The 22,170-nt window shown below is 56.1% G+C and overlaps 1 protein-coding gene across 4 annotated transcripts in view; it reads left to right on the plus strand.

Moving 5' to 3' along the window:
- Positions 1 to 22,170, plus strand: part of AXIN2 (axin 2) — a 68,607-nt gene that overhangs the window by 21,423 nt on the left and 25,014 nt on the right. For 2 of the 4 annotated variants that reach the window (XM_016214514.2, XM_016214516.2), the window contains exons 1-2: positions 18,270 to 18,594; positions 19,830 to 20,767. In XM_016214514.2, the coding sequence (XP_016070000.1) occupies positions 19,953 to 20,767 (815 nt within the window). In that variant the 5' untranslated portion in view covers positions 18,270 to 18,594; positions 19,830 to 19,952. Of the gene's footprint in view, positions 1 to 17,689; positions 17,750 to 18,269; positions 18,595 to 19,829; positions 20,768 to 22,170 lie in introns of those variants that run through there. The other 2 variants (XM_087826318.1, XM_016214515.2) reach the window with 2 other exon arrangements.

The raw sequence follows: 22,170 nt of genomic DNA on the forward strand, positions 1-22,170 counted from the left end.
ATGTCTCAGCCCTGTCAACCCCTCTCCTCCAGGCTTCTGTAGAGAGCCAACTGAGTCCTCCAAGGACCCAAAACTTCAGCCTGAGCCACTAGGGCCCTCATCGTGCTGACCACAGAGCGCGCTCACCCGGAAAGTGTTCCCATAGTCACCAGCAGGCCGGAGAAGCCCACCCTGTGTGGTCCCACCCATCTGCAGCCCTCACTGCCACCCTAGCAAAAGTGTTCACAACATCCCCAGCTGCACCCCAGCTCCTGGCATGGAACTGCATGGTTGGGCTGCAGGCGGGAGGGTCCAGGGAGGGCAGAGAGCCAGAGCCTGCCTGGCACCCCTGAAGTCACACCCCTCATGCAGCGCCCCCTTCACCAGTGAAGGGGGTGCCTGTGGCCGGGTCTCAACACCTTTTAACACTGTCATCTAACCAACTGGTCCACAGTAGGTGCTCCCTGATCACACACAGGCTGCTCACCCTCTGAATGATCCCAGTGAGGGTAGCTGGGTCAGGTCTTTGTATTTGGTTTGTCCTTAGAAAATTATGATGAATTTTCAGTGCAGCCTGATGGGGAAAATGAGACATATGATTTGTTCCAGAATCCAATCTGAAATCTTTAAAAAGTCACGTGCTCATTTAAATATGATACACTGCAGCCCAAATACTCCTGCAGATGAGAAAACTCGGAGGTAGCTGGATGTTTCCATCCTTAGCATGCCCTGTCTTCCCCACCCGGGAGCTGTGTGGACGCCTCCCGCTTTCTCCTGTCCAGAGCCCCTGTCAGCAAGGTGTGCCCCCGGTCAGGGTCGCGGATCCTCGGCTCCGGGACAGAACAAGTCCATATGTGAAATGAGACCTTTGATTTTTATGATGCTGTAACCCAGATGTCTTAGTTTAGACACATGTGTGGTGTATTGGAATAAACCCAGACTTTGAAGTCAGACAGACATGTGTCCACGTTCAGACTCTGCCATTTACTGACCGGCTCTACTTGGGCAAGTCGCCTCGCCTCTCAGGTCCCCGGTTTCTCTAGGGGTGTGCGACGGAATACAGTCACTCTTTTGGCATCAGGGCCACCTCCTCGTGCTGGGCACCCACCTTGTGTGAACGTGTGGGACTGGAAAGGCGAGGGAGTCTTGTCCTTAAAGGGATCAGGTTGACCTGTGGCTGCTGAGTGTGTCTGGCTGGACCGAGAGGGAGGGCGGAGGGCAGGGAGCTGGCCCTGGGTCTGGTTGAAGGCTTATCAGAGCCTCATTGACTGGCGGCTTTGGTCTCTAACCTCAGGTCTGAGGAGGTAGCTCAGGTGCTCGGTGATTAATTGTTTTTTGGTGAGAGCGCCTGCCTTGGTGGTGTCTGTGGCTCATAGGAACAGGCCAAGGCCTGTGTCAGCATCCCGTCGCCCACCTGAGGGTCAAAGCACTACCCTGTGTGCCCTCCTCATTGGCATGAACCTTGCGGGGCAGCCATGGGCCTGCAGGGGACTTTCCGTAAATGTGACTTTCCTCCCTGCCCGTGTGTCTACCTGACTCACCACTTCAGAAGTGGAGCACACTCTAAATTCTTGCCCGACTCTCCCAGGCTAGCATCGAATGTTTATCCCCGTAAAAATCTCAGTGATGCACAGGGCAAGGTGGCAGCATCCCGGTTGTGGGGATAAAGGGCACTGAGTCACCGAGGGATGGGGACCCGCCCTTGCCCCACATCCAGATCACTGTGGCCACCCCTGGCTCTCGGAGCCCAGTCCTGATTCTTGCCCCAAAGCCCCGATGTAGCCATCAGTGCGGTTGATGGTTAGCTGTGAGGTCAGTATGGGGCCAGCATGCCTTTCTCTGCCTGGGTCTTGCCCCTTCCCAGCTGGGGAGAATCTTTTATAGCCACACGGCCTCCATCATCTTAGAAACGGAGCTGCTGCCACAGTCCTTCTAGATGTGAACCATGTACATTCTTTCCACGCACTAATTCCTGGCCAGGTGTGACTGGGACAGATGCTAACCTCGTGGGAGGCACTGGGAGATCAGGGGCGGCCTCCAAACTGTTGAACATGCCCTCAGGGCTCTGCCCTCCAATCCCCTCCCTTCCCTGGGGCACCAGCTTCTTTCTGCTTCCACTCCCTGCTCCCCTCCCAGCTCTGGTGGAAATGCTAGAACCCATTTGTCTTCGAGCTCAGACAGCAGAAAGTGTCCGTGTCCTGAGTCAGCTCCCTCAGCCCTTAACCCGTGTCTGATAGATGCTGAGGCATAAATACTTTAGCTCCTTTGTCCCCAAGCCTGATGACAGTAAGGGGTGGCCTACACTGTCCTACGGGTACAGTAGGCCAAAATATGTGCATTTCTGGGAGAATAGCAGAGCATCTACACTGGAATCCAGCATCCGCACCCGCAAGAAGTTTCTTCTCCTTAATGATGGCAGAAGGAATTTAGGCATTTCTGTCCATTACTTTTATCTGCATGTGATGACAACACTACCATCCATTTCTTTAGGGTATTTTGGTCCAGGCAAGTCTGAAAAATCAGTGGACTAGTCCACTGGCCCCTAAACCTTGCTCTGAGTCTATGGAGTAGAGCTCTGGGCCTCCCCAAGGATTCCGGTGCAGGTGGCAGGTCCAGCCCACAGCGCTGTCTGGTGCCACTGGGCCCAGCAGCCAAGGCCGGTTCTATAACAGACTGACACGCTCTCACTCAGGGTGCCATCCGGCTTTATCTATCTCATGCTGCCATTTCTGCTTTATTTTTAAATTTTGTGTATTATTTGCATGTGATACGCAGGGTCAATAGTGAGGCAGGTGTCCCCAAGCTGAGCAGAGTCACCCCACCAGAGACAAAAGCAAGGAAACCAGCCTGGAGGAGGCATTCTGACCATTCTCAGGGCATGGGGCCATTAGCTTTACCTTCCCTGGCCCAGTGTCACGGCTTTCCGGGTTCTCTGAGCGTCGGCCAGAGGGTTGGGGTGCACTTTCTTTATTCTGCCTTGGGTTGGGGGGACTGGATGAGAAGCAGTCTCCCAGAGCCGACCTGCTCCATCAGCACCCCTGGCCACGGAGCAGCACTCAGGGCCTCCTGGGGCCTGCGGGACTCCCGGGTGGCGCCGCCTGCCCCTCCGGTGCCAGCACATTGGCCTTGGCTCTGCCACCCCTGCCAGCAGCCAGCGCTGCCCTTGCCAGGAACTCTCAACTGTGCTCCCACAGCCAGGGCTTTGTAGCCTCCTCCTAGGCTGATCCAGGACCCCTGGGGCTCCCCTCCTTCCAAGGCCATCAGCCCTTGAGGAGCTAAACAAGTCTTTGCCTGGTGCCCATGATCCTTGCAGGAACTCCCCCACCCCCACCCCCACCCAGGCCCCTGGGGGCAGACCCCGGACGTGGGGGAGACTCCCCCAGCCGTCCACGCAGAATGCCTCGGGACCGGGGTGGGAGAAGGGTTAACGTTCTGGGCTGAGGCTCAGTGTTCAATTTCTTTATTTCCTGTTGATGACATTATTGCCTTCCTACAACCATCGACACATGTTGCTTTCATCTGTTTCCTTTCAAGACATGAGTACACTCGCTGGAAACTATGCTTAACGGCTAAACTCAAAACAGTTGGATCTCCTCTCCTTCTTGACTCTTTGCTGGGATGCTGTGTCCTCAGCTCGGGGGTTTGCTGGGTGGTGGGGTGGTGGAGGGTGTGTGTGCGTGTGCGTGTGCACGTGTGTGTGTGTGTGCGTGCGCACGTATTTCAGCCACCATTTCTAACCCAGCAAAAAGAAGCCTGTGTCTTCCTGGCCAGTTGCCTTGGCCCCATCTGCTACATATGGGATATTTTACTCTGGGGTGGGGGCTCGGGGGCTCGGCCAGTGAACCCCCTTGTGTGGTGCTTGAACAGCATGTAGCCTCTTCCCTTGCCCCGCGGCCTACCCTGCCTGTCGGGGGGAGGACGGCCTGTTGAGCTGCAGGATGGGCACGTGGTTGCTGTGTCCTTGAGGCCCATGACTCACGGCTTGGACCTTCTGAATGGAGCCTCCAGAACAGAAAGGTGAGCCCGGCAGTCTGGGCCCAAGGACTGTGGGGGAACAGACGGGCCTGGCTGCCTGGGGATGGGAAGTGGACGCGTCTCCCCCTGGCTATGACTCGCATGGAAAGCGACCACGGGACGCAGGCCAGCCTCATCTGGTTGGAATTGGGTTTGACACATGTTTCCAGACCTGGTCGCAGCCACTCGCCCTTCCCCGGGCCAGGGCAGCACTGCCTGTTGACATAGTCTGCAAGGCGAGCGGGCTGCTTGTGGAAGAGTCTGAAAGGTGGCTGCCCGCCTGGCCTGGGTGACCGCCCTGTGCGCAGCGTGCCCAGCCCCCACCCGGCTCCCTGGAGGATCCTGGACATTTTCCTTGGGGGAGGCCGGGGGCATGGGGGCAAGGGCAGCCACAGCCTGGCTCCCTAAGCTGAAGGGAGGTGAACACTTACAGGGCACTTACTGTATATATGGACCTTTATGTCCACTTTCTCATTTCACCTGCCCTGTAACAACATGGTTTATTCCCATATCACAGTTAAGAAAACTGAGGCTCAGGAAGGGCAGAAAAATTTGCCGAAGCCACACAGTTTCTAAGTTGTGAATCTCCCAAGCAATTGTCTTCTGTCTGGGGATTTGGGGGGCAGGGGTGATGCCCTACCCCCTGGCTGGCTGCTTTGAGAGGAGTCCATACACCACCCTCTCCTCCCTCCGTCCTTCTCACCCATGCTACACCTTTTCTGCCCATCAAGTCACATTTCAAGCAGGTGGGAGGAAAGTTCGCAGAAACTCATGAATAGATGTGTGATTGTGGGCCCTTTACCCCGGAGGAGAGACTGGGTGAGGCTAGTCAGCCACCCCTTTCATGTCGCAGATCTGGCGAGAACCTGAGATAGCACGAGTGGGAATGCTGGGGACGAGGGGGCTAGGGAATCTATCACTTATCTGGTCAGACACACAAGTCCCCTCACTGAGGAAATGGACTTCAAATCCTGGGGAACTCTGTGTATATTTTCTTGCCTGGTGGTTCCAGGCCACTGTGTTCTGGTTTGGGTGTGCGTCTGAGAAAGGCCTACAGAGGCCCCAGTGCAAATGCGAAGTCACTGATGGCTGTCTAAAAATGCCACCCTGCCTTCCAAGATGCCACTTCTGAGAGGGACGAGGCTTGTTGTCCTGCTGGGTTGTCCCCAGCAGGCCCTGGCTGGGCGTCTGATGCTGCAGCCCCCAGGGGAGCCCCTGGGCTGCAGGGCACACAAACAGCCTTGACCACAGCTCTTCTGCGACCCAAACTGCACATGTTTGACCTGGTAGGACAAGGCATTCTAAAGTGGTGGGGTAGCCCAAGGACATGCTAGAATCCCCTCTTTGCTGGTTAATTATTTTTATTAAAAATAATATAAAGTTGCCATAGACATTTTGGAAATACAAGATAATATTGTTCAGTTGCAAGGACCAGAGACCCACTCAACTGACCCCAAGGGAAAATGGGGGTGTTGAAAGAATGTGAGTGGCTTGGGGGCAGGGTTTCTCTGTCCCTCAGGGCGTGGCCCCTCTCTGGTTCCTGCTCCTCCATAGCCTCTGGTCCATGACAGCCGTTCCTCCAGCCTCACTCTGGCCCCTTTGCACAGCCTGGGCTCTCACAGAGAAAAGCTAAACAACCCAGCTCATCTTTCTGGACCTGACTACTTAAGTCATGTATCACCAGCTGGCCTATGCAGGTGGGGCCCCCAGGAGCCACATGACCAAACCCAGTCTGAGGGGCTGTGCTCGAGGGGGGCGGGGTCACACGGTGCAGAAGGTCACCACCTAGGTCTGCCCCCTCAGGAAGGGGCTGGTGGTGGCAGCAACCCAAGCATGATAACGCAAGTGTAAAAGGCAAGAGGAAAATGACCCGCAATCCCACCATCTGCTAGTCAGATCTCTTCTCTATATTTTACCTGATTGAACACCTGTGCTGTACAATTTTTGGATCTTGCTTCCTGGAGTTACCTTCACAAGCATTTCAAATAATCTGGACCCCATCACCTTTTAATGACTGTATAATGTTCGCGTGCACTGCTGTAGTGTCTGTAGTTTATTTAATCAGTCCTCTACAGACACACATTATTTCCAAATTCCTATGATTATACATAACCTAGAATGCTTGAAATAACACCAGGAGGCACAGGTGACCTGGGAGGCTCATTGCTAATTCTAGGAGTGTTTGGGAGGCCTGGCCCTTTCTTCCAAGGCGTAAGAATAACAGGTCTGTGGGAGAAGCCACAGGAACAGAGGGTAGACCAGGGCCCCAGCCTCTCTGCATCCACCTGCATCCAGGCAGTTCTTGAAGGCTGAACCTGTGGACATGACCAAAAGCCACAGACCAGTACCTGTCCCCCGTCCAGGGAGGCCCAGAAGTGTGTGCTTTAACCAGGCCGTGCAAAGCGAGGGGAGGAGTGGGTGACAGGCCACTGCCTTCTGAAGTCTTCACTCCTCTCTGATGAGTCTGGCCAACCCCCTCCATGGATGAGATGTGCAGTGAGGAGGGAGGTTTAGAGTCAGAGAGTCAGGGATGCTAGCGCCTTAAGGTCCGGCTTGTGCAGGTGAGGACCCGGCAGCCCAGAGTGGCCTGGGTCATAGAGCGAGTTGGAGGCAGAGCCAGGACCCCAGGATGCAGGCCTGGGTGCTCACCACTCACCCTCCCTGATCATGCGCTCAACCGACAAGAACACATTAGCCAGCGGAAAAGTTAATCAAATGCCTCTTCCATGTGATGGCTCAGACATCCAGACACCTGAAGGCACCCGGTCCGAGTGTGGGCAGCTCAGACCGGACGCCTGCAGATATTTAGGCCTGTCATTCAGAGCGTGGGAAACTCAATGGATTTGGGGGGGGTGTTACCTGCTGAGTTTGATGCTGTCCTCATCTTAAATTCCTCCTACTTGTTGAAGGAGGGGCCACATTTGCATTTTTCTCTGTGCCTGCAAATTATGCAAATGACAGCTGTCCTTCCAGGCCAGAGCTTCCTGTAAAACAGGTTGATGAGAGTTGTGCTCAGAGAGCGGTTGGGCCAGGGAGAAAACAGGTGACCCCCGAACCCCCTCCTGAAGGCCTGGCCCGCTGGAGGTGCCCCTTCTCCACCTCCCTCCCTCTGTTCCTCCTGCACCTCGGAGGGTGTCTCCTCCTCCAGCATCTTCTCTCTGGACTCTGAACCAAAGAAGCAACACCCAGGGCGCCGGACTCGGGCTGGGAATGCCAGCAGCTCCTCGGAGCCCTTGAAGCCCTTATCAGAGAGGAAACTGCTAACGACTCTGTCTCTGGTTTATGGCAGCTCTGCCCCCTTTATGGCCCTTTTACTGCCCTCAGCCCAGGGTTCAGACAGCACAGCCCTTTGTGAGGGGGGATGGTGCCATGGAAGGAGCTGGTTGTGGCCCCGAGACCCACCTTCCCTCTGGGCCAGGCCTTGCACTCCCTGAGGCTGGGCGGGGTCAGGCTGTGGTCATTCCTGGCCTGGCCCAGAAGCCACACTTGCAGGCCCGAGTGTGGTCACCCTGCCCAGGTCTCAGGCGGCTTCCTGGAGTAGGACCTGAGTAGGAAGATGGTACTAAAAGCAGCAGCTGTTGTTCCGCTTCCCCCGGCCGCAGGCTGGCGCCAGCACTTCCATATACTGTCTGGCTCCCCACAGCGTCCTGGGCCTGTGGGTACCCAGGAAGGTATGTGGGACACATGAGAAAGGAGAGCTTGAAAATTCAGCCATAAGCAAGCCTTGCAAAGTGGTTATTTATCCTGCTCCCCTGATGGACGAGGGCAGCACAGGTTAGGCGGGGCACTTACTTGGGCTTGTGGCCCATCGAGGCAGTGCAGGGCATGGCGGTGGCTGATGGGTCAGGACGCAGCCCCCCGCTGACCAGCAAAGGGTTCAGCGGGCCCACGTCAGGAAGGGTGGTGGGAAGACGCGGCCCAAGTTCCCCGCGGCTCCGTTCACTTTACAAAAGCAGGCGAGGCCAAGCATGGAGGGTCCAGCTGGAAGGCCCAACAGTGTGCCCCTTGCCCTCTCCTGCCCCGGCCATCACCCGGAGTCAGGAAGACAGGGCCCAGAATCCCTCTGCTGGGTGCTCTGCCCCCCGGTACGGCCACCCAGCCTCCCTCACCAGAGAGGGAACCAAAGTCTGAAAACTGACATTGTCGGTCGCTGCAGTACAGCCAGACACACTGCCGGGTACTTCCAGAAGAGCTCACCTCTCCCTCCCCACTGCCCTTCAGCACTGCCCGCCTCCCCCCCCACCCCCCATGGCAGACGCAGGTGGGCTGGGTACCCCTCAGTGTCTTCTGATGAGGCTCCGTCTGTCCAGGGTGCTCTTGGGACCCAGGGCCAGACACAGCGAGAGGAGCTTTGGGCAGGAGCATGGGGCACAGCACGGGGTGTTGGAGGGTGGAGTTTATAGTCCTGCGTGCAGAGCACCCGAGGGCTGGAGAGGAGCCGGGAGGCTTAATCCTGGCCTCTCCTGTCATCCTCTAAATCTCCCATCCCCCCAGGTGGCCTGACACCACCCCCACCAAGATACAGCCACATCTCAGACACACCGGTGGGTGAGACCCACTGTATCTCACACACCCGGGGCTTCTTCAGGACCCCCTGGCCAGCTGCAGAAAATGCACCTGGCAGGAAGGTGCGACATGCCTGTGGCCGAGGATTCCCTTTGAACAAGCCCTTTTCCGACAGAATGTGAGTAAGGAGCACACTCTGTACTGAAAGGAGTGGCTGAAACCCAGCGTTTTGCAGGATTTACAAAGAGAGGAGCAGGTGAGCAGGAGGAAGGCACGGCGCGCTTGGTAGTCACACCTCAGTCATTAACAATGTGTTAAAGCAGAGCTCCGGCCAGCATGCGGCGAGTGGCGAGTGGCTGTCAGTTAATTACGCGGAGGCCCTGGAAGGCTCTGAGAACGCAGTGCTGGGAGGCTGAGAGGGGCCGGGGGTGGGCGCCCTGACTCCTGACCTCACGCCTGGGCCCCGTCTAGGGACTTGGGAGCAGCACCAGAATAACCGAGCGCTTCCTGTGGCGGCCCAGGGCCTGCGGGGTGGGGGTGCCGAGGCTGTACAAGGGCACGGGTCCTAAAGACAGGCTGGCTGGCCATTTGCAAGTGGATTCAACCCAGGGCGAAAGGAAATATTCAGTCAAAAGGTTCCGTTGTTTTTGATGTGTATTAGGTAGGTAGGCCTACCTGGCTGCGGCTGTACTGAACATGTATAGATTTTTTTTCTTGTTACTCCCTAAACAATACAGAGTAACAGCCCTTACTCAGCATTTGCATTGTATGAGGCGTTATAAGTGCAGTAGTAACCCCTATCCGCAGGGGGTGCGTCCCGAGACCCCCACGGATGCCGAAACCAGGGATAGTTCCCAACCCCACATACACTGTGTTTTCCCTAAACATACACCCCAGTGATAAACTTCAATTCCTTTTCCATCTGAACTCAGCACTTGTCGTGCGAGGTGGCTCTAGCTTTTGCAGTTTGAGGTGTGACAACTAAAATAGCACGAGTTTCTTTTTCCTTCCCAGTTTCAAGGATGGCACATTCGTTCTCACCGTAGCTCTTAGCAGCCTCAGCGTACGATTCTCTTCTCTCCTGACTAAGTCGAGGACTTTCCCCCTCTCCCTCGAAGCATGTGCCGGCTCCCCCCTGGCATCGCTGCTCCTCGCTTTGGGGCCATGAATAGGTCAAGTCAGGTTGACTTAAGCACGGGCACTGTGGGACCGAGATAGTCCATCTGAGACCTGGTCCCCGAGAAGAGGGTTACTAAGTGACCAACGGGCTGGGAGCGCTTACAGTGTGGAGATGCCGGACAAAGGGATGCAATTGTAAACTTATGAATCATTTATTTCTGGAATTTTCCATTTAGTATTTTCAGACCACCGTGGACCTCAGGTACCTGAAACCACGGACAGTGTCACAGTAGATAAGGGGGACTGTTTAATCAATTTGGATATGATTTCAAGAATACGGGAGGATGCATAGGTTCTGTGCAAATACTACATTTTATAAAAGGGACTTGAGCATCTGTGGATTTTGGTGTCTGCGGGGTCCCTGGAACCAACACCCCCTCACTCCCTTGGATACCGAGGGACACCTGTACCTAGAATCTTGGGGGGGGGGCGCATCGGGAGGGAGGCTCACAGTAAAGCCAGCTGGCTGCAGCCCCTGCCCAGCACCTCCGCTGGCCATGGTCGCGGGAAAGCTTTGTGCAGAAAGCTGAGCGCTGACATCGCTCAGAAACAAAATGTACCGGCTCCAACATTTCCACTCGGACGCCCCTTTAAAGATGGCATCACTTTGTTCCCACTTTATCGTTGAGGGAAGACAAGTAGGACGTCCTTAGCAGGGGAGACCTGGGCCCCAGTCGGGCTTTTTTTAGTTTTCCCCCCAAGACAGCTAATACCAGGCGAGTTCTAGCCTCTCTACTCCAGGACCTCACTGAATCCTCACAATAACCCCCGGTACTTCCGTTCCTCCCATTTTATGCTTGGGGAAACTGAGGCACGGAGCAATGACAGACTCTCCCAGGTTTATCTGGTGCACCACACTCCCCTGGCTCACAATTACACCTCAGGATAAAGAAAACCCCTCCTTCCCATGGTCCAGGAGGCTCTGTCAAGCCCAGCCCAGCCTGCCCCCCCCCCCCCAATTTTCTATGGGTTTCTCAAAAAGGCACAGCTTCCTCCTGCCTGGGCCTTCCCATTCCCACCCTGGCTCCAGGGGAAAAGGCCCCGCTTCCTGGGAGCGCTGCCACCCTGAGGAGGGGCAGGACCCTCCATTATCTTGTAGAGTTTAAGGCTGATTCCTGTTAATGGGGAAATTCAGAGCAGAGACCCCCTGGGGATGGCTGGAGAGGGGGAAGCAGTGCCCTTGTGGGGGTGGAAACAGTCTGAGCTCAGGGTGGGGGTGGGGAAGGTCATGTCCATAAAGGAAGAGCCAAGTTCCAGTGCAGCAGCTGCTGGACCTCCACAAAGTGGGTGGCCGCCCACCGGAGAAAGCGGGAAATGAGGGAAAGGCCTCGAGACCATCCCACGCCCCACGCCCCACGCCTCACACCCCATGCCCCCTTCCTGGGAGGCTCTTGGCCCCCGAGCTACCCTGCAGCTGGGGCTTCTCCAAGGTGCCCTCTGAGCATCCACCAGGAGGACAGGGACACGCTCTGCATCCCGTCTCCACGGCACTCAGTAGGCAGCGTCTCACACCTGACCCTCTGTGCTCCGGGTCATCTCTGACCTTAGAATAGGGAAAAAAAAGGGGAGGAAGCCCCTTACTTTCTGTGACCCAATTTTCTGACTCCCAGAGTCAGGCCACCAGGTCTTATTTGTGGCTTAACGGATTCACGGGGTAAGTTTTACAAAGGTAGACAGATTTAATGCATTGAACAAAAGGATCTTTTGGGGAAAAATTTTTGATTCTGCCATAGGATACTATTAGCTAAAGGACTGATTGGCCTTCTTGCCTCGTCACCTGTTGACATTGGTGGCATCTTCTTGCTCCAGTCTTCCTTATCTGAAGAGCTGAGCTAGCTCAGGGCTTCTTCATGCCACTAATTTTTTCTGTCATGGTGGGGTGATTCATTGTGATGATCAGATTTCACAGTTTCAATAATTACTATATGTTTTTCTATGTTCAAAGTGATTGGGGAAAGTATCAAGAGAACATTAGTAACAGGAGGCGAGGCTCAGTCCACATGCTTTATGTTTAAGATACTCATGTTTTTGCTGAGACAGCCATGAGGTGTGTTCAGCCACGTCAGAGGTGCAGACCATGTCTCCTTGTTTGGGGGACCTACTGTCACAGTAGCCCGTCTTTAAAATGGTCATCAAAGAGCAAAAAAAGACTTCTCCAAAGTCACTCTGCGCCGCCCCATTCAGGAATCCCTCCCCCCATCCAAGTTCATTGGCAGGAATTCTGAGGATGGCTTTACAAAGACCATCATCATGCAAAGGATGGTGAGGTCACTGCCTCGCTGAGGACGGCAGGTTTCAATGAGGGACAAATAGGTTCTGTTCCAAAAGAGTTAAACTCCAGATGCCTGCAGCCCAGCCTCTGAAATGTGGAGATGATGGGGGGGGGGGGGGGAGAAGGCCTGGGGGGCCCTGGTTTCCAGAGACTGGAGCTTGGCACCATGCGTGGGGACAGGAGAAAACATTTGGGGGGGTTCATCTTGTCTGAAACTCTCTGTACTCACGGACTTGTCTTAGGAAACTAAAACTTCACCAGGTTAGGGACATTTGAGAAGACAGTGGGAGGGGAGGAGGTGTAGACAGCAAGTGTAGACAGTGTAGACGCCTCTTTAAAGAAGTTGCCAGCCATCTCTACCCTCTGAGCTCTCTGAAGCCAGCAGGCAAGACGTGAGGACATTACTACTGCTGACCTGACGAAGGGACAGTTCCCCACAGGATGCAAAATGCAGAACCTGTCCAGGTGAGCCGGGCAGCTGGGACTGCGCCTCGCATCCCGGCGCAGCGTGGCGCATCCTTGAGAGCCGGGGAAAGCGCTCAGTCAGCGGAAATGCTCCAAGCAAATCAAGAAACACTGTCAGGAAAGAATAAAGCGACTGATATCAAGCTGGCAAACCTTCACTTTCCAGAAGTTGTTTAAAATGAGCAAGATGAAACATCAGGAGCAGAGAAAAATGTCCATGGAGAGAACTGGGAACACAGGCTGATTTATTAGCAAAGTTTCAAGGTTACCCGTTGCAGTGCTGACTTCAGGGTTTCTTTTTCCTACCTGTTTGTCATTTCCTTGTCTGAAAACAACCTCTGCGTGAGTGTGCGGGTCTGCTCGACGCCGCGGGAGAGGATAACTTCAAAACCCAGAAGCTCCTTCCGGATTCGTTTGCGCATCGATGGCCTCTTGTGGTCACAAGCCGAGGCCAGCCCCGAAAAGCCAAACTCCAAGGTGATGAATAGCGGTCGAGACGCTGGAAAACCCAGTCGTTCACAACTCCATTTATAATAAATCCAAAAAGCACTTGAAAGTAAATCCGATTAGGACGTTTTCAATTATCGTTTGACTTAACATGCTTTAAATTTAACATACCACAGGCGATCGTTTTATTACAAATAAGTTTCGCCCAGCACTTCTACAGATAGGGTTTCTCTCCGCCTGACGCTGGAGTCCCTTGTCTGCAGGCGAGAGAGGAAGGAGACGGGACGGCAGGAGGCTGAGTCTGATTTTCCCTCCTCGCCTCCTCTCTGGGTCTGTCCAAGTCTGTTCTCCCTTAGGTGGGCCGGGCCCACTGAGATGCCCGTGGGCACATCTGCCACCATAAAAGACTTGGTGGGGCCGCCCAGGGTCTGGCTGAGTATAGCCCAGTTCAGGGGTCAAGGCCAGACATAAGAAGGGGTTGATTGAAGTTCAGGCTGAAGCTTTGCGGTGATTCTTTCAGAAAAGCGTCTCAGGTTGTGCTGATTGGCTCTGCCATGGAAGTCAAGGATCGGAGATGCTCAGGGCCCCCTCTTAGCCAGCTCTGCCCTGGGCCCCCTCGCCATGGGGTGGAGGAAAGAGAGGGGACCAGGGTTCAGGACCCCGAGGGGTTCTAGCTAGCTCTAATGTGGGCAAAGTGACCTTGGGAAGATCTCTTCACCTCCTCTTTGCTTAGTTTCCCCACATAATGGGTTGGATGAGAGCACTTTAAGGGCCCCCTTGGCTAGACAATTCTGCTATTTCTTTTTGAGTGCAGGATAGGATGGGGTTTGAGGGATGGCAGGAAGGCACAGCCCCTTTGCCTCCCAGCCCCCGATTTTCTCTGCAGGAGGACGGTGGGGTTGGGGGCTCACCTCTGCAAGACCTCATTGGTTGGCTTCCAGCCCCCACCCCCAGGAGTGTGGCTCTCATTCGAAGGGCATCTTTGCTTTGGAGTTAGGGAGTTTCTTCCTAGAACAGGTGGTAGATTATTGAGGGAACAGGGTGACTACACAGAAGTAACATCATGTCTGAGCACCTGCTGCGTATCACACATCACATTGGGCATTTGCCTTATTGGTTATCCTCACAACGGCCTTTGGAGGGCTTTGTCTTCCGCTCCGGAGGTGACACATGGGGACTCGGAGTGGTTAGGTGACCTGCAGCCTTAGGGAAGGTTACCTGTATCTCTCTCCATCTCCCTCTCTAAACAAAGGTGCACTGTCTAAGGTGGCACTTTTCCAAAGAAATGAAATACAAAGTCACCGAGTCTTCGTGAGCAAGGTCCTGGGTCTGAGCTCCTCTGGAGTCGCAGCTGGTGTGACTTCCCCTCCAGAGGGGTATTTGTGGGACTGACTCGAGGTTGGAGATCTGGCCAGATGCCTCTCGGGGAGCCCCAAGTCCTCGTTTTCTGGGATTCTAGGATTTCAGCCCGGTACATAATTCCAGAAAAGAATTACTCTCTGCTTTATTAAACTTGTCTGCACTTAGGCAAAGTGGGCTATTTGTCCTCTGTAGGGTTTTTCTTTAAAGGAGGGGGGGAGAGTGAGCATGTGCAGAAATCCATCACCTTGCTTTCCAGTTTCCAGGCAACCGCGCAGGATTACAACAAGTCACATGATACCCCTGCTGCCAGGGAGAAGGGGGAAATGGAAAACTGTGCTATCTTGAGAAAGGGGCTGGGTATAAGCGGAGGACTCCGGATTGTCCTCCAGAAATATTATCAACAAGTAGCCAAGGACCTGGAGGCTCCCAAGGGCTCCTGGCTTCTCAGCACTTGGCCCAGCCTCCTGCTGGATGGGCAGTGAACCACCAGATATGAAATTGGGAAGGGGGGGATGGAGGGGGAGTCATTGACCCAAGGTTACCAAGCACCTGTTCTGGAAACCAGGCTCTCAGGGGGGTCATTAGTGAGAAGATCTAATCCAAACAAGGCCTGGCTCCTGATTGCCCACCTCCAGTCCCTGCCGCAGCCCTGGGATAATTAGGGGGCAAAGCCTGTGATGACTGGGGCAGGCTGGGGGGGCGGCAGTGAAGGGTCAGTGGGGACAGCTGGGAGGGGAGGAAAACCACCCATGAAGACAGAGTTTCCACTTCCTTTTTGAAAGCCGCCTCTTTCTGATCATCGTTTATTTTGATTTTGGATGTTTTGATTTTTTTTATCTCCCCTCCCCCAACATGTGTGCATAGGCACATACACTCCAGGCTGTTGTTTATATTATAGAAGCTTCTATGGCCATTCATCCCCTTCTGTATATACTTTTGTTCCCGTAATAACACCCTCTGTGGCTTGAAGACTCTCTGGAACCACAGGGACAGCTTTGCTTCTGGCTCTCCTGGGGTCGCTGAAGGGGGTGGGCGTGCCCTTGGCCATGGGTCTCGCCTACCAGATGCCAGCCTTCCCCAAGGCCGGGCTATTAGATCAAGGGGACCTGAAGTGGCCTGGCTTCCAGTATCCTCACACCCAGCAGCATCCCGAGGCAAAGATGAGTCATGGGGCCAATCTCCCACTGGTCTTCACGGTCTGCCCCGAAGTGGTTGTATTTCATAGCCTTGACTGCTGGATTTTTGCCAGCCTGGCCACCTGGGGAGGTGAGCCCTAAGGGGCAGACCTTGGACACGTAGAGGCTGGTGTCGGAGAGGGAGATGCCACCCATCTTGGCACCCAGGGGCTAACAAGAACTCTAGTCCCTTGTAAGAGCCCCATGGGCATGGCGGGGTGGGGGTGGGGAGGTAGAGCACAGCAGCTCCCCCTTTCCCAGCAGAGCACCGGGGTGTATTTTCTCTTGTCCTCCTTGAATGTTTCAAAGTCCTGAAGGCCCAATGGCAGGTCAGAGGCACCTCTGCACTGAAGAGGGTTTGGCACCCTTTAAGTTCAACAGGAAAGTAAATACAGAAAAAGTGAGTAGAGTTGGAGGGCGAAAGCCTCACACGGCTCCAACTGTGCTAGGCTGTTCCTTTCATTTCTGGAACAAATTTGGTTACATCTTTGTTTTTTAAGAGAAGGAAAAGTTAATTATTAGCTTGTCCTATGAGGGGTCATTCTGTAACAATAGATGAGTAAACTGAAAAATGTTCTAGGTTTGTGACATATTTTCTCATTACCGTAAGTGAGAAGGTTTGCCTCATAAACATCAGGGGAATGTGGGCAGGAATTCAAAGGTGACAGTGGGGCGAGGTGTTTTCAATACGTTGAAGCTGCGGGTGGAAGGGAAAAAGACATTCCATGTCTGTTTAATATGTAACATATGGGAGGGTGGGGGATGCTCCAAGGAAAGTGTTGCGTATGCGGTTGTTACCGAAGGATGGTGGATGTGCACAGGGAGGGTTCCGCCGGCCAGGTTGGGAAGCTGGGGTTAAATCTGCAGGGGATTGAGGCGTGCTTCCTAACAAGGTGTCAGATCCCATCTTCAGCACTCAGGCCTGTGCTGGCAGATTCACACCCCCATTCACACATCCAGGAACACTTGCTCCGTGGTCCTCACTCACACGCAGAAGCGCAAGCGCGCGCGCACAGCATGCACATGCCTTCTAAGTCCAGGCCCGCCTTCGCCCAGTGGACGCTTGGCCAGTCAATCGCAGGAATAGAAATTCCTTTACAAGATCCTCCAAGCCCACATTCCCAGGAAAACTTGAATAGAGGTGCAAAAGTGTTTGATGATAGGGGAAAAAAAAAAAAAAATCTGCTTGCTTGCAGTTCTTGTGTCGGCCGGAATGCTACAATCAACTGTTGCTTTCCAGAGCTGGGGAGGACCAGGGCAGGCGAGGGTGGGGCGGGAGGGGAGGAAGCCAGAGCTACTAGAAAACTTGAAAGACAAAATCCCGACTCGGGCACAGAGAGCCCCCGGGGCGGCGGGGGCCTGACGGCGGCGGAGGAGGGCCCGGGACGGGTTACCGGGCGCGCGGAGCGTGCGGCAGGGGCGGGCCCGGCCCGGCCCGGGCGGGCGCCAGGCGCTGTTCCTTTAAGGCGGGCGGCGCGGGCCGGCCGAGCGCCGCTGTGATTGGCGCGGCGGGATCACTGGCTCCCCAAGCCTGGCCCGGGGGAGTCGGCTGGAGCCCGCTGCGCTTTGATAAGGTCCTGGCAACTCAGTAACAACCCGAAAGCTCGGAAATAAAAATAACCCCTCATAGCGATGGATTTCGTGGCTGCCCGGCGTTCGAGGCGCCCGTCTTCCCTGCCCAAAGCCCTGCTGTAAAAGGTAGGGGTGAAGGCGCCGCCCCGGCAAAGCTGCTTCAAAGAAAGCCCCCCCGGGACAAGGGGCGAGGTCACTCCAAGCCTCCTTGCGGGCGTCGGGGGCGGGAGGGGGTCTGGTCCGACGGAGACCCGGCCGGGAAGGGCGTCGCGAGCCGGACGGCCCCTAGGAGGGGCGGTGGGCGCACGGGGGGCGGCCCGGGGCGCGGCCGGTGCGTACCTCCCTTTCAGGACCGTGCGCTCGGCTCGCGCCTTTGAAGTGCACTGTTAAATCCACAGCGCAGTTTTTGTTGGAAGCGCCCGGAGGACATTTGGTGCGCGGAGTGACTGCTGGAAACAGGACCTGTGTTGAAAGCCGGGCCGGGCGGGGGCCGGAGGGGCCGGGGGCGGCCGCGGCGGGGGCGGAGGCCCACTCGGATCTTTTGCATAAAAGGGGCGGCGAGGAACGCCGCTTCCCCTCCCTTGCCGGTGGATCTCGTTCTAATCCCGGATTGTTTCCCCGCACCCTCCTCCCCTGCCGCGCGACTCCCCATGTTCCCCGACGCCAGGACCGGCCCGGGGGGGCCCGGGGCTGCTGCGAGCCGATCCGGGGGCCCGGGCCGGGGCCCAGCCCGGGGCGCCTGCGAGGTCTCGCCGCGAAGCGCGCGCGCGGATCTATGGTGAGTGCGGAGGCAGCGGCGGCGGGGCGGCCCGCGCGCTTTGATGTGCCGGGCGGCCCTTTGAAGTTGTCAGGCCGGCTATTTCGGGGCGCGCTCCGGGCAGGCGCGGAGGAGAGCTGCGGGCCCGGCGCCCAGCGCTTCTGGGGGCTTGGCCCGGCTGCCCCGAGCGCCCTGCGCGTAAGCCCCCTCCCCAGCGGGGTGGCGGGGGCCCCGGGGGAGAGACTTCTGTAAGTGGCGGCTGCGGCGGGGGCGGAGAGGGTGTAGATCCCCCCGGGAAGCTCATCGTTGTCTTGGTTATGGGATGTGAGCCGGGTTGTGAGTGTGCACGGCTTTGGAAGGTGGGATGAAAGGGTGGCGGCGCCCCCCACTTGCCCTCCCCTCCGCCCCCTTCCCCCGCCTTTCCCCCCGCCCCCCTCCTCTCCTCCCGCCTCTCTCCCCCCTCCCCTCCCAGCCACTGGTCCGCGCTTAGGGGCCCCGAGCACTGGCCGAGGCTCAGTCTGCGAGCTGGAGCGGCCCGAGCCCGGGCACCCGCGTCCCCCGCGCCTCTCCTCCCCGCCCGGGCCCTGCGCCCCTGGCCGCCCCGGCCCCTTCTGCGGAGGCAGAGACTCCGCGCGTCGCCATTTCTGGACCAGGCTGCTGCTTTCCGTGCTTTTTCTGCGGGCTCCTCTGCGAGCGACCGCGCCGGGGACCGACCCGCGCCTGGGTCGGGGTTTTGCGAGCGCCTCCCGGGGCTTCGGCCCCGCGCTCCACGGCTTTGGACGCGTTCAATTGGATTTGGGCCGGGGGGCGGGCCGAGGGGCTCGGCGGAGATGAGAGCCCGGCCTCGGGCCGCCTTCGTCTTCCAGGTAACGGGGCCGCGCCACCTCCCCTCCGCCGGGCTAACGCGGCGCTGCCGGCAGCCCTGCCTCTCAGCCGGCCGAGTTGCCCGGCCCCGCGGCCCGAGGCCCCGGGCGGGGACCGCGCGCACCCACCCGGGGCCCGGAGCTCCGGCCCCGCGCTCGGGGTCGCGCCCAGTCCCCCTCCGCCCGCCCCTGCCCTCCTTAGTTCGACCCTTCCCGTGCTGGGGAAAGCGGCTTGTTTATTGGTTAGATAAGACTTTTCTTTTGGAAAAAAGAGACAGGCTCTATTCAGGTCAGTAGAGTTTGGGAGTCTTGGCATAGACATCGGTAGCGTGAGACGGTTTCTGATCCGGTTTTGTAGGGTTCACGGCTCCGGGAGGTGGCTTGGGAGGAGGGGGAGACGGGGTGGTGGGTCCCAAGGCTTCTCTGCTGTCTCGCAAAGTTTGAAGATCAAAGTCTCGTCTGAGTGAGTTGGTTTCTGGTTTGGGGGAGCTGGGAAGACAGAGGTGTAGACTGAGTCTTATTCTTGGCAGGAGGCGGGGGCGCAGGGACATTTACAGCGCGGGGGGGGGATGCTTTTTCCAGCTGGGAGTCCGGGAGCCCATTCCGCCCCGTGCTGGGCGGGCTTCTTTCTCGGTCGAAGATCTGAATTTTTAAGGAGTGGGAAGGGGGAGCGCAGAGGGAAGGGGTGGGTGGGGGGAATGGGAACCAGATGCCGGGGAAGGGCACGTTTGGAGCTCGAGTTATCTGTGCGGAGAGCCGAGTGGGGAAATTTACCGAAATTGGTTTCACCTGCACACAGCCCTGCGGCTGGGAGTGCGTGTGTTTGGAGTTGATGCTGGGAGGGGGAGGAGGGAGTGGGGCGGGGAGGCGCGGGCCGGCTGCCCTGCGTGCTCCCGGGCCAGTGGGTTTTTTGGAAGGTTATGTCTCACACCTCGCGTGCCCCTTCTTCGCCCCCACCTCCCACCCTCCCGGCTCCCATCTCACCTTCCCCGCCCCTTCTCCTTGTAACCCCCTCCCCATCCCCCCCCCCCCCCCCCCGTGTGCAGGGAGCTCAGATTTCGCCTTTGAAAAAGCGTCTGATACCTTAGATGAGCACCTCGCAGATAGCTGGGTTGCTTGATTTGAATTTGAGGAGTTGAAAAGCCTGTTTACTTTCTTGCTTTGATGTTGGGCAGATCTGGTTTTGATTAGATCAATACCCTTTTCTCTCCCTACCTCCCCCTTCTTTTTCTTTCCAGAAAGGAGGCTCAGATGAGCCCCTGCTGACTTGAGAGAGAGAGAGAGACCACGCTGATTGCTGAGAGGAACTGGAAGAAGAAAAAAAATTCCCAAACTCAGTGAGAAGCAAGAACTCGCTCACCATGAGTAGCGCTGTGTTGGTTACTCGCCTGCCAGACCCCAGCAGCAGCTTCCGAGAGGATGCTCCCCGGCCCCCGGTTCCGGGGGAGGAAGGGGAGACCCCACCCTGCCAGCCTGGGGTGGGAAAGGGCCAGGTCACCAAACCTCTGCCCGTCTCCTCCAACACCAGGCGCAATGAGGATGGGCTGGGGGAGCCGGAGGGGCGGGCATCTCCGGACTCCCCTCTGACCAGGTGGACCAAGTCATTGCACTCCTTGCTGGGCGATCAAGACGGTGCTTATCTCTTCCGGACTTTCCTGGAGAGGGAGAAATGCGTGGATACTTTAGACTTCTGGTTTGCCTGCAATGGATTCAGGCAGATGAACCTGAAGGATACCAAAACTCTGCGAGTGGCCAAAGCGATCTACAAAAGGTACATCGAGAACAACAGCATTGTCTCCAAGCAGCTGAAACCTGCCACCAAGACTTACATAAGAGATGGCATCAAAAAGCAACAGATTGATTCCATCATGTTCGACCAGGCGCAGACCGAGATCCAGTCGGTGATGGAGGAAAATGCCTACCAGATGTTTTTGACTTCTGATATATACCTCGAATATGTGAGGAGTGGGGGAGAAAACACAGCTTATATGAACAGCGGGGGACTCGGGAGCCTAAAGGTCGTGTGTGGCTATCTCCCCACCTTGAATGAAGAAGAGGAATGGACTTGTGCTGACTTCAAGTGCAAACTTTCACCCACTGTGGTTGGCTTGTCCAGCAAAACTCTGAGGGCTACAGCGAATGTGAGGTCCACGGAAACTGTCGAAAATGGATACAGGTAAGCCTGGCGGGGGGTGGGGGGTGGGGGGGGTGATTCGGACCTGCAGATGTTTTGAGTTATGTAGGGTGGATGGTTGGATGGATGTGCTGCAGGGGCTGACAAAGAGGCCTGTTGAGAGCCAGGATCACTGGCCACGGATGCTTTGATCTTGCTTTTTGTTGTTTAAAGTGGGGGACGTGATGCACACACACCTACATGCCTGCAGTCTTCCAGCGCCTAACTCAACACTGGCAAGCAGTATTCATTAATGCGGGTGCGGGTTACTTCGTTTCCTGGGCCAGTCTTAGAAAGGGGAGAGGGGGCGGGAGGGGGAGAGAGAGAGAGATAGAACAGCAGCTTTTGATGCCGCTGAGTCACCAAATACAGTAAGCACCGGTTTTGGAAGGGGTCATTCACCACTAATCAGCAGAGAGTGGAATTAATGTGGCTAGGGAGGCAGCTGGGTTGTGGTGGAGACACAGGAAATAACGTGTGTACCCATTGGATGTGGGGGTAAGTGGGATCTTTTGAACTTTTATGTGAAGATAAGAGCCGGCAATTGGGTCTGTTTGTAGAATTAGGTATTTACGCAGCAAGAAACCCCCCTTACTTGGGAAGGCCCTGTGGCTGTCCCCAAGAAAGGACCAGAGCTTTAGATCAGAGTCTGCTGGTATTGAATGTAGGTTTTAAACGTTTGCAGCCAAGGGGCAGACCTCAGCTGATTATGTTGTTGCTCGGTGCTGATGGAGCGGAGGTCTTGGCCAGAGAAGACTGGGGCCCTGGAGTACTTTCCCTTTTTGAGGCTTCAAAGACAAACAGTCCTTTACAGAATGGCCAAGTCTTAAGATTCTTGACCTTTGAAGGCAAATTCAGACCTCCTGTGAGCATGAGTTTTTCTGTTTTTCTCTCTCTCTCCTTCCGAATATTCAAAAAGAGAAGAGCCTCTTAATTCTAGGTTGTTGCTTACTGCATGCAAGCAAGGGGGTGGGCACTCGATTGCTGTCTGAATGGCTTATCTTGCTAAGGTAATGGCTTGCTGTATTTCTCCGTGTGTTCAAGGCTTTCGCTGCCTCTGTAGAGATTGCCCTGTCTCTGTAGGGGAGGGCCTCCGGTGACCAGCAGCAGCAGCAGCAGCAGCAGCAGCAGGAGAAGGGGCAGGGCAGCCAGGTGTGAATCTAGGAGCAGTGATTTAGGGGGTGGCCAGGCCTGTTGACTTCACAGGGAGGGGAAGGCTTGCTCTCCAACCACCAGGGGGCGCTCTTATATCCTTGAGAGCCTTGCACAGACATCTGGTCTACTGCACCTAAGTGGAACCGATTGGCTTTTGCAAGGAAGCACAGGATCGCCTGAAGTTGTTTTAGCATCTTTAAGGTTACGGTTTCAGGTTGTTTTGGAGGAAGATACTGGGTCTGGCCTCTTGG

Source organism: Miniopterus natalensis, chromosome 17 (genome assembly GCF_054644295.1).
Source record: "Miniopterus natalensis isolate mMinNat1 chromosome 17, mMinNat1.hap1, whole genome shotgun sequence".
NCBI lineage: Eukaryota > Metazoa > Chordata > Mammalia > Chiroptera > Miniopteridae > Miniopterus > Miniopterus natalensis.